A 15,560-nucleotide genomic window follows, 5' to 3' on the forward strand; every position below is an offset into this window, starting at 1 on the left:
AGAAAAGAGGAAGAATGAAAGAAAGGCTTAAATGGAGGCCAGCTGTCTGCATCTGGTAATATGAGGCAGTAGGGCGTTGTGGTGTGGGGGAAGGTTAGGCCAAGTTCAGTGCAGAAAGGGGGAGGCAAAAAAAATGGAGGGAAAAAAGGGGGTTCTCTGGTCCAGTCGCTCTTTTTTGTCATAGTCCGTTATGTAACGACCATCTGAAATCGTTTTCCTCTCTGAACCTCGTAGCCTGCTGCCCTACTTTTTTTTCCCCCAGCAGAACCCCCCCAAGAGTCTGTCTGTACATTTTTATGTCCTCAACATTCTATGCTCCAGATCCATGCACATAAAGATTCCACACAGACAAAAAGAAAGGGGGGGGGGGGGAGCTTGGAAATGCTGTTCCTCACCATAGCGTCCCCATTTCAAGGTCAAACACCTCCCTTCCCTCTCTTACAGAACATTTTGTAAAGCATCATTTGACTTTCGAGGGATAGGGGAAACGTTGCTCAGTGGTCCTACCAATGCACTGCACCGGGCCTCACATGCCTGGGTCGTTGTGCCCTTGAGGCGAGAGAGGAAAACAATCCTTATCATCTCTTACGGTCACTTTGTTTATGTTTTCTGCTCCCCCTTCATGGATGACAAATCCTGATACAGATGCCAGGCCAGGGTTTTGTTAGGACATCCCTTGTGACATTTGTGCTCTGTAATTTCACACGAGAAAAACAAGCGCCTACATTTTCAAACAAACCCGTGGAAAAAGTCAATAAATCCAACACACTCGTTGGAAACCTCATACTTCCCTTGGTAGAGAATAAGCATATGCACCAGAATTCCCCGACGAAAAAAAAAAAGAGAAAAGAACATGACATGTTCCAAGTACTGATAAGATCAGTATTGAGCTTGCACCTCGGAGAAGGCGGTTCTCAACAATTATAGACGCAGTTTGCTTTCGGCATTACTCAGAGCTAGACAAAGTGCCCGACAAACCTCGCTCAGAGAGTCCACGTTTAGTGCTGCACTTCGAGTGCTCCGATGAGTCACCAAGTCTGTGCCTGTTCACTGGCTCGTGTGCAGCAGCAGCAGCACAAGGCAAGAGCCCTCAGCTTAAACACCCAAACTGGACACTGTCCTTCTCCACTTCACTTGTCTTTCTGTTTGCCAAGTCAGATTCATCAGTTCTGATACATGCAACCCATAGATCTGACAAATGTTTATAATCTTCATGATGTTGCTTACTTACATGAGGATCATTGCACTGGGCTACAGGTTTCTAGACACAATACACACTTTGTCTTTTTTACAAAAATAGGTCCAAAACAAGATCAATCCCTGACTGGTCCTCATTGTTCCTGACAAGAAACAAGATCAGTCCCTCATTGTTCCTGACACGAAAAAAGATGCCTGGTTTTCATCTCTGCAACGCCCTTGGAACGTGCATGTCTGTCTGCTTGTGACTACAACTTGCTTTGGTGTGGAACACAGAGCGAATGGCGGGCGATGAATCTATGTTCCACACACACACACACAAAACTAATCCTGGAGAAGGCTTAATCCTTCCCAACGAACCAACACAGTCAGGCTGCAGACAGCTCACAGGACAAGGCAGGGAGAAGGTGCCATTCCACACATGGCATGATATACATTCGGAGAAGTCTGGCTGATAAGGCACTTAGTGTAGCCCCAGGCTGTAAGATCCTCATAGGTTGCTCCAATGCGTAGCAGCAACATCAACCCATCTAATCAAAGTATGTGTGATGCAACCTTGGAAAAGGCCACTCTTGTTTGGAGTGGTGTGCCCAAGCTTGTCTACTTTTCAAGATTGTTTCTTGACAAGGGCGTTTCTTCATAAATGTACTGGGTGCATGAAAGATCTTGTGTGTATATCGGCTGTCCTCTCTGCATGTGCGCAAGCACAACCATATATTTACATTGGGGTTTGACAGTGACCGAGCATGCATGTGCCTGAGTGTGTTTGTCTGCGTCCAGAGTGTTTGCTTAGAGGAGAATGGGGGCTTAAGAGCCAGTTAAGTTGCTCTGGAGATGTGCATCTTGTCCAGACTGTTTGGAATAGTGAAGCTTTGTACTCCATTAGTTCTCCATCTCTCTCTCTCCCCATCCTCCTGTCTTTCTTTCTCTCTCCCTCTCGTTCTCCCCCATCCTCTCTCTCCATCCTCCTGTCTTTCTCTCCCTCTCTCTCCCCATCCTCCTGTTTTTCTCTTCCTCCCTCTTCCCTCCCCTTATTCTCTCCCCAGTGCCTGTGGAAGCATGTTGAGGCCCGAGTTGGCAAACATCCCTCACTGTTACATAACACACAAAAACCACAGAATGAGAGCTGCAGACCAGCTTCCTCAATCTACACTGCACCAGCCTATGTGTGTTTGTGTGTGTGTGTGTGTATACATGTGAATGTCGGGAGAGGGAGGAGGGAGAGAGAGAGAAAGAGAGAGAGAGAGAGAGGGAGGGAGAGAGAAAGAGAGAGAGAGAGAGAGAGAGAGAGAGAGAGAGAGAGAGAGAGAGAGAGAAATAGTGTGTGAGTGTCTGTTTGAAACCAAGTATATATAGCGGTGTTGTCTGCATATATTAGTAGGCCTGCCCTACAGAGGTCCTGTAATGAAGAGCAATGACAGCACCAGCGCATAATGACTCGGGACCCTCCCGTCTCCCGGGAGTGAAGCATTGGCCCATCTGCTTTCTACTTGCGTTGAAACCCTGTTTAAAACAACCATGAACAACAGATGTGTTTGGATGGATGGAATATGATTGATGGGCTACACAGTCACCTACGTACACTATGTATTTCAGAGAAAACAACATGTTCTCAACAGGAAGACTGATGGAAGACTGATTTTTCAAGCTAAAAATTTGCAGAATAAACACACTTCACTATCCAACCAAGACTGACGTCAAGACTGAAGCTTTAGAAGTCTTCACCATCACATCACTTCAGACCAAAAGTCATATCATGTCAAGTCATGCTACAATAACAACTGATAATTAGCTGAATTACTCCACTAAAACATCTGCCACAGTACTGTTACCAAAAAAAAAATAAAAAACTTAAGTCATTGCTTGCTACAAGACCAACATTTAACAACCAGCACCTATCCAATCAGCTGTATCATCCCATCACCCCACCCCTCCCATGATGGTACGTCTTGTGGAGCTCTAAGCACACCTGGCTCCTGGGAGAGGCTCCTCTATGGCTGAGTGATCCATCATGGTCTGACCTGCTCTGCCTGCCTAACCATAGGGTCACCTATCCCAGACTCTCCACTCCCCCTTTCCCTATAGCACCACATAACAATTGCCACAATCCTCCCGCCCCAACTCATCAACACACCAGGCATTTCAATCCCATAGCCCCTGGAGCCGCGTGGGGTGTAGTAAGCAGTAAGCACCAAGTCAGGTCTACTGACTGAGTTGTGTCATCTTGACATGCTAACTCGTAGCCTAGAGAGAGTTCACAGCTGGATAGACTCAGCAGATGTCGCGAGGACTAGAGATTATGCCCGACTCAGTCACGTCCTCCCCATCCCACTTTTCTTAGAAATTTCCCTACGTTGCCAAATCTAGTGTACTACTACATGTTACAACCTCCTTGTAAACAGGTTAGATTGGTTTTAAAAAAAAGTTTGAAGTTGAGCTGTTATTGTTGCAGAGTTAATGCACTTCATGTAAAAACATCTTCACTTTTCTCTGTTTTATATGTTGTGCTTTCCCATAAGTCTTTCGTTTCTGCCTTGCGCTGTTGCGATAGCCTGCAAACACTTCAATGTAATACAATATGGTACGAGGCATATATCTGCACGGAGAGCTTAACCATTAAAGAACAACATACTGAAACCTCAGCCGCTGTTAACACACCCTAAGGCACACCTGTGGAGCAATTGTACCTGTAACTACACATACCTGCAAAAACCGTGCATGTCATTAATCTTCGTAAGAACGAACGAATGAATGAATGAATGAATGAATGAATGAATGAATGAATAGCTTTTTACCTGAGTGTATGGCCATATCCTTCTAGTCCAGAAGGAAAAAAGTGTCAATGCGCCCTGCCTGTTAAGCCATCAATCCATCCACACATGTATATAAAAAGTCGTCTGTACTAATGGATATTCCTATGATGTCGGACTTAAGTTTCGAGAGAAAAAAAATCTTTCCTGCTGTCTATACGCTGAGGTGGACTTTTGTATTGGAATCTTCTTGAATGGTTCCAATGCAGTTCTAATGTCTGGATCCTTCCTCTTGGTCCTTTGGAGAATAGACAGCTCTGGCTCCTGGGTCTGCGTGTGTGTGCACGCCTATCCGTAGAGGTGCCGTGTGTGTGTGTGTGTGTGTGTGTGTGTGGGGTGGATGAGTGTGTAAAGACGGAGGTGTTCTCTTCCTTATCGCCCTCTGGTTAACAGCCCTTGTCCAGCCCAAAAGCGTCCAGCCCTCTTAGGAAACTCCCACTACTTTCCAGCTCCCTGGAAAACATTGGATTTTTTCCTATTCCTTCTCTCTCTCTCTCTCTCTCTCCCTCCCTCCCTCCCTCCTCAGAGGAGAGAAAATACTAAGGGAGGGAGAGGGTCAGCTGCCTATCTTTACTTCAGCCCCAACTCCACACAGAAGTAAAAGTGGTCAGGGAGAGACAGACAGAGAAAACTGATGCCAAACCACATTCCTGGTCACCTTTGGCCCCTCAACTACAAACACACCCTGGCTCGCTCTCTCTCTCTCTCTCTCTCTCTCTCTGATTCTTTCTCTCTCACTCTTTCTGATTCTTTCTTTCTCTCTGACTCTCTCTCTCCGATTCTCTCTATTTCTCTCTCTGATTGATTCTTACTCTCTCTTGCTCTCTCTGATTCTTACTTTCTCTCACTCTCTCTGATTCTTTCTCTCTCTCTCTCTCACTCTCTCTTCCAGTTCTGCTCCCTGCTACAAGAGCTCCTCTTCTAGCTTTACTACACAGTTATGCAATCTGTTTCTTCAGGAAAACCTCCCCCATGCCACCACCTCTCCCCCCACTTCACTCTACACTTTTTCTTCTTCTGAGAGCACCCGAAAGCGTCCCCCCTTTTCCTCTCGCCACAACACACTATAAACACACAATTCAATGACCTTTTCTCTAAAACATTCCAAAGCAACCACTCTTGTTTTTAATCAAGGCTGAAGCATCAAGAAGGCAGGGTCAAGCTAACCACTTAACCTGTGTCCATCTTTATCAGGCTTTGTCTGTGTTTTTTAAACAGTCTTGCTATTCCTCTCATGCTTAAAACATGAAACAATTACAGCACTGCAAAAAGTCTTCAACGCACCCCTCATCAAAACACTTATCCATCATCACAGAGGGGATGCTTAACTTGGGAGAGTGAGAACGGACACCATCGTGAACCTAAAGGGAAGATGGCTCTGGCCATAATCCGCTCTTACATTTTTCAGAGCAGGGTTCAGGAAGCTACCATCAAAGGGCCCAGGGCCAGGGAGATAACAGAAGAGAGCGTGCTCCTCCTGCTCCAACATGTCTGCTGCTACTACGAGCCATGGCTCAATGAAGTTCAAACAGAGAGAGGGGGGGGGGGGGGGGCAGTTTAGCAGGGGCTTGAAAAACAGGGAGTGGTGTCCTAAGGCCATGTGCTGCTGGGGCAACATAGCCCTGAAGAAACAAGAGTGGACTGGTGTGTGTGTGTGTGTGTGTGTGTGTGTGTGTGTGTGTGTGTGTGTGTGTGTGAGAGTGTGTGTGTGTGTGTGTGTGTGTGTGTGTGTGTGTGAGTGAGACGAAAGAGCCCATTAGATACAACAGGGGGCTGGTCTATGTGTGTATGTGTGTGTGTGTGTGTGTAAGTAAGTATAAGTATACTTATATATCCCCTTGAGGGAAATTTGGTGTCTGCATTTATCCGTGAATTAGTGAAACACACACAGCACACAGTGTACACACAGTGAGGTGAAGCACACAGTAATCCCGCCGCAGTGAGCTGCCTGCATCAACAGCGGCGCTCGGGAGCAGTGAGGGGTAAGGTGCCTTGCTCAAGGGCACTTCAGCCGTGCCTACTGGTCGGGGTTCCGGCAACCCTCCGGTTACAGGTCCGAAGTGCTAACCAGTAGACCACGGCTGCCCTCAATGTGTATGTGTGTGTGTGTGTGTGTGTGTGTGTGTGTGTGTGGGGGGGGGGGGGGCGGGGTGTATTTTCTTGTGACGGGGTGGGGCAGAGCCGGCTCTGGGGTGGGGGATACTTCTCAGCTGTGCATTTCTCTGGGGCAAACTAGTAAACAATTCCAGACAAATGGCCTGTTGTGTGGAGAACTCCTGAAACTCACTAACGGTAATTCATTGTTACTGGTAAGTGTTGCCAACCGCATATTAGATGACCTGAGGGCTGTGATACAGCATTTACTAAAGCCATAACATAACATAAATTCAAAAGGTATCAGAAGGCTGATCTTCTGTCATAGTTAAAACTGTGGGTGTGAAAATTTGTAGGTCTACACCTAAGTCAGGTCAAAAGGTGCCGTCAGATTCTAAGGCTTCAAACATGACGAGCTATAAATTAGTGACCGGTCTTCCCATCACAAACATAACTTTGGAAAAGCCAGCACTTTCACTCCCACATTCTTGTGAGGTCGCCATGATACTACTTCTATCTTTGGGAGGGCACACCTTCAATGCACTGCTCTCAAAAAATCCTCCCTTTCCTCTCACTCTTTTCACTCTCAAACAATTACAGCACACATAGACCAGCCCCCTGTTGTATCTAATGGGCTCTTTCAAAAAGAGAGTGAAACTGAGTGCCAGGTTACACAAGAAAAACTGCAGCGACAGGTCAGTGAAATGCACAGTTGATTTTTATAGATCTTTCCCCCCCCTTAAATTTACAGCCATTGCTTCATATCCTCTCTGCCTGACACCATATTTCCAACAAGCCATGCCATGCTTTCATTCTTCTTGCCATATTATCTGAAGTTGTGCGCCCTACACCAATGGTTTTAGAGAACTATAGATGTGGTAGAACATGGAGACATGCATGGTAAGTAATACAACATTTACACAAACACTGATTCCTCATGAATGATTAAATAATCCTTTACTTTTACTTTATTCTTGTATACTAACCGCAACCATCAACAATACTTGTATTTTAATTAATCTGATATACGATCTAAACTTTCTTGAACTTATCTTTTTACATTTTTTGGAGAGCATTGCATAAAATGTCTATGTATGTGCCACCATAACAAATCATCTTCAACAGTCTCTGAATGCTCCCTCTGATAAGAGATTCACTTGAAGACCCATCTAAGCCACATCAAAGCAACCCACATCCAGTCTTTAGAGTGAAGCCCTCTCCCCTGACTCCTACGCATGATAAGAGTATGTGAAAGCTCCCATACTAAATTCACTGACCATTCTTACATAAGCAATTCAGGGAAAAGGGATGGGAAGAGAGAGGGGGCATTTTCAAGTGCACTAAGCTTGGGCCACAATGGCAAACTTGACTTGATTCCAAAAGACAGAATTGACAAAGGGGAGCACTTCAGGGTGCGACGCCCCCAGACTCACCATTCTTCCTCTCCTTGAGGGGCAACAGGGTGGGGACGGCCTGCAGCGACAGCTCCTGCAGCTCATTGGTCACCGCCTCGCTCTGCGGGCTGGGAGCGGAGCCAGTCGCCGTGGCAGCCACCATGCTGCCCGGGCTGAGCTCCTCCACGCAATGGGTTGCCAGGGTTGCCAGCGCGACGGGTGGGCAAGGCCAGCGGAACCTGTGGAGGACGGAGAGGGCAGAGTGACACCAGCTCACTGGGGGGGAACATCATCTAAATAATGCATCAGGTGAACCCAAAAAAATCTTGGCAGAATTCTGTGAGACTACTGTGTGTGAAGTGTGTGACCCCTATTTTAATGAAACAATGGAGTCTTACAGGAAAGCTACACCAGGCACGTAACTGGAGCGCTCTTCAGGCACGTAACTCACCAGGGACGTAACTGAAGTTCGCATTGCGTCTGCTGCAACAATTAGCTTCCACTATCATCAATGGTCAAAATCATCATTCGAAAAAAATATGCTTAGACCAGTCTTCTAAAATGGAAATGGCCTGGGGCCTGTACTACGAAGCGGGGTTACTGGCTTATCTGGGTAACTTCGAGAGTAACTTGATCACGTGTGGCGTAAGTTCCCGATTAACCCGTACTACGAAAGGTGGATAGGTTTTAACCGAGGTATGCTGCCATGGCAATTTACGCTGCATCTCAAACCTGCTCCGAGCAGGTTATGTTCTTGGTTAACCCGAGGTTTCCGTTAACCACACCCTTTATAAGTACCACCCCTCCACTAACAATTCGAGATATGTCGGCGTACCTGGATGATCCATACGACATCTCTTCGAGGGGTTTTAGAGACCGCCTATATATATATATATATATATATATATATATTCTCTATGAAGATATAGATTGTCAGTCGAGGGAATTCGTTATCTTTGTCAGATGATCTAGGCAGAAGTCTCTAATGTCACCCGTCATCGCAATGCCCTTACGTGGACATTCCTGTTTTCCATCTAATCGGTGATGCTGAACATCTGAGCAAGAATACTGTATGTCCGAAAATAAATCGCACATAGGCCTAGCCTAGCCTACAGTATGCTGAACATCTGAGCAAGAATAGCCTAAAATAAATCGGACATAGCCTAGGCCTAATAAATTAAAATCACCATTTTAACAAACTTGTTGAATTGAATGTCATATTACTGTACCCTGCACATAAAGGCTCATTTCCACAGCACCAGAATCCGACCGAATGCCTCCCTCAACCCCTTCCACAATCGGCCTTCCACTATTATTTGCGATGGCCAACTCCTCTGCTGCTGTAAAACACTCCTTATTACAGTAGTGTTCAAAGACACCTTTTTCTTGTTAGCTGTAAAACAGAGGCCAAGTGAAGGCTATAAGCATACTAGGCCTACATGTTTTCATAATTAAGAAATATTAATGCAAGCTATAACTATATAAACCTACTATTCTGAATAATGTGTTTGTGTTTCATTTTCACCTGCTGCCATGTGCGTTTGGCAATGGTGCTGCATCTGAAATGTTCACAGGATTACACTAAATCAGTCAATGGGGGCTACTTAAACATTCAATTATCCTATTACTGTAATCTATATGCCCACTTCTAAATTGTGTTGCATCTGTAGGCATTTCTATGAACTCAAAATAGGCAATTTAATTATTTCAACTCATTTCAGACATTCCGCAAGCTATTAATCCTCCGTAACACATATTTGAAGAACATGTGGAAATAAAACTTTACTTTTAGGCATTTAGGCTACCCGATCTGCAATACGTTGCCAACAGCCTTGCCTTGCTTTGTTCACTGCCGACGTATTTGATTTTTGTCGTAGAGTGGGTTTTAATTCCTCATAACTTGGCATAATAATTGTGCATTCCTCATCCGTAAAATAAGGTGATCGCGTCATCATTGAAAGTGGTTACTTTCGCTGCAACCCGCCCCTTTTATGTGAACGCGCACAAACTCCAATTAGGTTAACCCCGGCTCAACAAATCAACTTCATAATAACACCACTTAAGATAACCAGGTTTTTTCAACCCCGGTTTAACAAAGTAACCCTGGGTTACATCTGGGTAGGTTAAGCTCCCTTCGTAGTACAGGCCCCTGGTGAAGCCTCCCCCTTAGACCTCGTCTAACTACAACAAGTGTTATGCAATGTACACTAAGTTTCATAATTCGTGTTCAGTCTTGTTCCTCAATTCTGATCAAGGAATTACTTCACCATTGAACAAATGGTACAGTTAATCCATTAACAACACATGACTACTCTTGACCTAGTCCAACAAAGGCTATAATTCAGCACAGCATATTAATTAAACTGCTCGTAAACCAACAATCAGCTAGATATAATGACCCAGCTAAATCACAATAATCCTGCACACAACAGTAAGTACACAAGAGGGCAAAAAGCACTACAGACTCAGTTACTAGTACAGATATCAAAGCACCCAGGACAGGATTCATTGAAACTTATTAAACAATGTGTTGGGACATGAAGCATAGTGAGTGCACAGTTGTGCAATGTGCAAGCGCAAACACAGACCGTGTTTCAGTACGAGTCCGCAGGCAGAGATTTGAAGAGCGAAGCACTTTTTAAAAAAAGTGACATAATGACTCAAGCAGAGCCCAAAGGCAGACTGTGTGTCTGTGAAGGAATCTGACAGCTCTTCCTGAATCTCTCCTGAACACAGGATTTCCATTTTTTTCCCTGCCCTCAATGCCTGTTTTTATTCCCCGCCATGCCACTTAAGACTCCATTGTGGTATGAAATATTAATTACAATCACCACTGCTACCATTGCCAGTAATTATTGATACTACCAAATGTCAAGGCAACCTCTTAAATCTTCCATTTCCAGTCTTCCACTACAATACAAAAAATTGGATAACTGCTATGTTGCTTAGTCTGTATTGCAAGCAACCTTACATTGAAAAACTACTGACTCTAAGGGCATACCTTTTACAAGCAGAGTAAAGGATTGTAAAATCAGATTAACCACATTAGCTACTTAAATCCCAAACAGGGGGCATTCCGCTACAATCGGGCAAGATCACAGTGTTTATGTTTACAAACATTAGTGTTTTCCAGTCTGAGATTGGTGGGCAGCTACGTTCTCTCCGGACCAGCATTCCTGTAAGTTATGACCTCCCGTTAGTTCACTCTACAAACACGTCATTTCATCAGTCTGTCTTTCTCCCTTTGTGGTTTTTCTTTCATTTAACTTTTTTTTTTCGATCTAGGTTTCCCTTATTCATTCTTAACTGGCATTTCCTTGCCTGCAAAAAGATCCTTGGTATCCCAACCATTAGACTTAAGTCAGGAAACGCCCAAGTCTTTGGACTGGGAAGACTTCTGTGGTTCAATTCCAGACTTCTGGAATTGACAGAATCTGGCCTCACTGCCATCTATATAGTCTACACACACACACACACACACACATCCTGCATGGACTAAATCTTCATGACAGTACTAGCCTTAATAAACATCTTTGAGAGCAAACTATAGTTATGTTTCCCCAAAGTTTGGTGTTGAGCTTTTATCGAGAAATAAAAAAAAAAAACCCTACTGTGCTGGACAAGACGATACTTTTGATGGCGACCATCACGCCTGACAGAACTTCAGATTCCAGCTAGCTGTTTTTAGGGTGTTGCTGGGCGCGGGATTTCTGTGCAGCGCCCAGGCATACTGTTTGGACAACAAGGGGTGAGGCGTGGTGGGGGAGCAAAACAACTGTGTTGACATTTGAGAACCAGAGTGGGCGTACTAATCTGACCAACTGTTGTGGCGGATGCTGCCTGTAACAGATGTTTACTGACATGGTTTACTGGTACATTCCTATACTTCTTGATTACCTGACAGAGGCAGACACTCAAAATGCCACAAAAATGCTGGTGTGCCATGCCACAGCTTGACTTGGATCTGGATTTAATATGCTATTGACCACACACTCAGTTTGGCCATCCACTGATTTAATTTGGGTCTGACCTAAATTGCTAGATTCAATTTTGCCGTTATGTAACCGCCTAAGAGGGACTTCGTGCTCCCTCTGTTCCCGCCAGTATGATCTCATTATGACCTCATCAGCGTCCACTTGCAATCTCGATGGGAGTCCCCACCCTGTTCCCCATCATTAGTCGGCCAGTAATCTGAAACTGCATGAGAAACAAATACATCTGCAGCACAAAAGTGCTTGCAGAGGTCAGCAATGAAGAAAAACCTTATTATGTATTTCTTATACCAGTAAATGGTAAGTAGCAGCAGCATTTTTGTGTTAAAGGCTTGCAGTGCAAAGAGGTAAAGATCTCTTTGACAGGCAGTGGGTGCAGATAAAAGCTGCAGTCAGCAAGAACACAAGTCATTGATCATCTTTCATAGAAGGTCTGCATCTGCATTCCAAAAGCATGAAGCATGACAGTGTGCATCTATGTTCTGTAAAGATTGAAAGAAGTGATCCATTGTTTTATAATCCTTCATCTACATTCTGTGAAGAATGAAAGTGACACAACGTTTTGGTCATCCTTCTTATGACAAACATATGAAATTACAGGTCTACGGCCTCAGCAGTAAATCGCAAAATCCCTTCTAAGCAAATTCTGGATACAAGCTAGGACTCCATTCCGCACTTGCTCCAGGTGATGTGTTCAAACATGCAGAGCACAATGAACACAGCATGCAACCAGGAGGGAGACAGGGCTCTCTGACATTCCTGTGACTGCAGGCCTACACCTGCCTGTACACAAAAGGTCATCAATGAACACCAGCCCAGAGCCACCACAAGCCTTCACCTGGCTGGATAGGGAGACGGAATGCCTGCTTCGTCTGCAAGAATACAGGCACAGGAACACTGTGTGCCTACTGCCTGTAGCACTGCATAATGCTCCACCTCCCAACACTGCATTACAGGGCACTGATGCACTCAAGCTAATAATAATCGGTGTATGACTGAGAAAGACTCCATTACCTTCTTTACTTTGTCCTTGGGGAACTGGATGAAGCTTTTCCCATTTCTATGCACAGCAAAGAAAATCTGTGCAGAAGAGGCCACATTTCAATTAGAGGGCTTAATCGTATTCACACCCACTTATACACACATAGGCAAGCACTTCTGTATTCAACAGAACTGTTTTAAATATTGTAAATACATAGCAGTTAAAGGACAGTGTATGCTGTAAGTGCAGTAGTGGACACTCACTAAGGCTAGCTTCTTTTATTCTATGCTGATAAAAGAGTCACGTTTAGCTATTGCTGGGTAACGTTAACATGGCTGAAAAAGCAGCGGTAGGTGTGTCATCTTATACCACATGTGCAGCTCTAATTAGTTGCTGAGGTTATTTTTAACAAAATATCATGGGCAATCCTCACTCCATTCACTGAAATTCTTTTCACTCACATGCATGTTAAACGCAACATGGCAGGACATGCAACTCGTCTTTGACACATTTTCAAGCCTCAACAGGGGCTATTTATAGTCGCCCAATGAGAATATCTAGATATGTCACATCTAGTGCTCACGTGTATTCATATTGAGCACACTGACTTTATAGAGTGAATTCATAACAATGTAAGACTTATGTTTGAACAATTAACTATGGTGTCGACCATAAAGCCGAGCCACCTCACTAGCTAAGAATTAGCTTGGCTACCTAGCTGGCGAGCTAACTCGGATAGTCTGATTTGAATAGGCTAGCAGATGCAACTTCTGACTAAGCCAAGTCGTAAACGAGCTTCCAAAATGATTTAAACATCCCCATAGAACTTACCCATTTGGACGGTAAATTCTAGAGGTTGTTTCGCATGGCATGTGAAAATGAAACAGTCACGGTTACACACCCTCGAAACTGAATGACCACCGAAAATGCCCACCTCACCGGTGTCAAAATAAAGAGCGTGATGCTACTGTCAGTAGGCTACATTAACCGGAAATGGCGTTCTGGTATTTCCTTTTAGAGCAGACACTTCTCTGATGGTATGCAGACTCGCACGGCTGAAGCACGACTTTCTTGAGCGGTCTTTAGGAAGCGCATTCTCATCATTTTCATCAGGGCAACACTGCCTTAGACTAAAACAGAATTGGAGGAAAACAAATGAATTTCTCATATCTGTTCTTTCAGTTGTGCAGTGGGCTAGTTCAGTTAAAGTAGAATTATTGCGCCATCTATAGACCATCTGTGTATAGTGTTAATGGGCTGTTTGGGATTTTTCAGGCCTCAGACAAACAACATTTAACATTTAAACCAGTTTATTTAGGCACTTACACAAGCCAGATATAAGAAATGAACACTTTAACATTGTGTAATATGTAAACATGTTACAAGAAATACATTCTTACAGTCTTCACATTGTCCTGTTTCATAGAAATACATTAATGAAAATATTGATGTATTTTCAAATATTTCCCTACAAGTCCGTAGAGTAATATAAAAACAGTTACTCAGCCATAGAAAATGTCATATTACTATGAAATGCAGAATTACAATTCAGCAAAAACAAAACATTTAAACATTCTTAAATTAATCTTGCATATAAAACCTGAGTGAAATCAATTGATCGCGTAAAACAGGCAAATAATGATGACACAAAATCATTTTTCTGTGATGTTTTACATTGTTCATGTTGGTGTAACATGATTATTTCACAGACAAAAATAACACTTAGGCACTAATTTTAAGCTATCAGACACATCAAGAAATAGCATTGCTTCATATTACTACCTCCACTAATGTTTTCAAATGTGTGCTATAATAGCTTTATTATTAAGTCAATGCACTGAGGGTACATTGGCTGCCTATACGTCTTTTTTTGACAGCTGTAGAATCCACTTCTGTGTTCTATTTGGTGATGGACTCCCAGGGGCAGATGATTTCTTTCACGGCCCCTCTTGCTGAACCAGGGCTCTCCTCTTCATCTTCAGAGTCTATGGGGTAGATACGGCACTCTGGGGGGATGTCAACTTTGATCTGGAAAAAGCTGGAGACACACAGACATGGTGATGATTTCCCACACTATAAACCCGCATACGCATATCATGTTCTCCCCAGTGTGTCTTACCATGTTGAATAACTGATTAGTTCATGTCTGTTATGGATTTGCATGATGTTAGAACTTCAAAACACAGGCAAGTGTCTCAAAAGGTGCCATTATGCAGCATTCTGCTCAAAGGTAATCAGGAAGATAAAATGGCACATGACACAAAAAGGATTAAAATATGGGCCTGTGGTTGACAATTGTTTACTTTTATGTTGTTTTCTTTAATGTTGTTTACTTTGGTGTTGGTTTTAAAGACATAGGAACTGTTTTGATGACATGATTATGGTGGGATTAACCCAATAAAAGTTGCATGCCCTCTGGGTTACGTGAAGCATGGAAACAGTTGCTGTCACAGTATAGGATATGCACAGTGCGTGCATTCTCCAATTTGGCAATCATTTTACCAATGAAGCACACAATTGTGTGAGATCACAGTAAAACAATGATGTGACTATATTACATCATCTATTACATGAAACAAAAGCAGTAAAACATGGTGATGTGATAGAGCTCATTGATCCAATTCTTACAGCTATGACCCCACACTTAATACACTAGTAAATAACACAACATTGTAGGTTGTACTGGGCTTGGTCTTCTCACTGACTTGAGTTACACCACCTAATATCTCTAGACAGTCTCAGGGAAAGGGGTTACTCACTTGGCCAGTCTGCGGTGTTGTGTGTGAGGCTGTGGCTCAGTGCCCAGAGGCTGCACCCGCCCGCTGCCTGCTGCCACGGAGCATTTGGGCGACAGGCTGGCAAACACAGACGAGGCGTTGCAGCCACGGCGCAGCAGACGGCTGAGAGACAGCGTCATGCGGGGCCTGGCCACCGGCGTCGGGCTCTCCTCCTCGCCCGCCCCCCCTACCGACGTCTCAATGCTCTCAGCGATGGAGGGAAAGTGTGAGGTGGTCCCGCTGTGCATGTCGAAGCGCCTTTCGGACGCTGGCGTGCTGTCGATAGCCACGCTGATGGGTGACGGGCAGGCAGC

General features: G+C 44.2%; 1 protein-coding gene across 4 annotated transcripts in view; it reads right to left on the bottom strand.

Annotated features, from left to right (window-relative positions):
- Nucleotides 1–13,435, bottom strand: part of mrtfab (myocardin related transcription factor Ab) — a 34,826-nt gene extending 21,391 nt beyond the window's left edge. Inside the window, exons 1-3 of one of the 4 annotated variants that reach the window (XM_076298344.1) lie at nt 13,301–13,435; nt 12,502–12,567; nt 7,535–7,734 (exon numbers count right to left, since the gene is read on the bottom strand). In XM_076298344.1, coding sequence (XP_076154459.1) covers nt 7,535–7,658 — 124 coding nt within the window. In that variant the 5' untranslated portion in view covers nt 7,659–7,734; nt 12,502–12,567; nt 13,301–13,435. Of the gene's footprint in view, nt 1–3,992; nt 4,457–7,534; nt 7,735–12,501; nt 12,568–13,300 lie in introns of those variants that run through there. The other 3 variants (XM_076298346.1, XM_076298348.1, XM_076298349.1) reach the window with 3 other exon arrangements.
- Nucleotides 13,436–15,560: the final 2,125 nt, after the last annotated feature.

The sequence above is a fragment of the Alosa pseudoharengus genome, unplaced genomic scaffold (assembly GCF_046254945.1).
Source record: "Alosa pseudoharengus isolate Yale_2024_CS ecotype anadromous, Long Island Sound unplaced genomic scaffold, YU_APseudo_1.1 YU_APseudo_1.1_scf_21, whole genome shotgun sequence".
NCBI lineage: Eukaryota > Metazoa > Chordata > Actinopteri > Clupeiformes > Clupeidae > Alosa > Alosa pseudoharengus.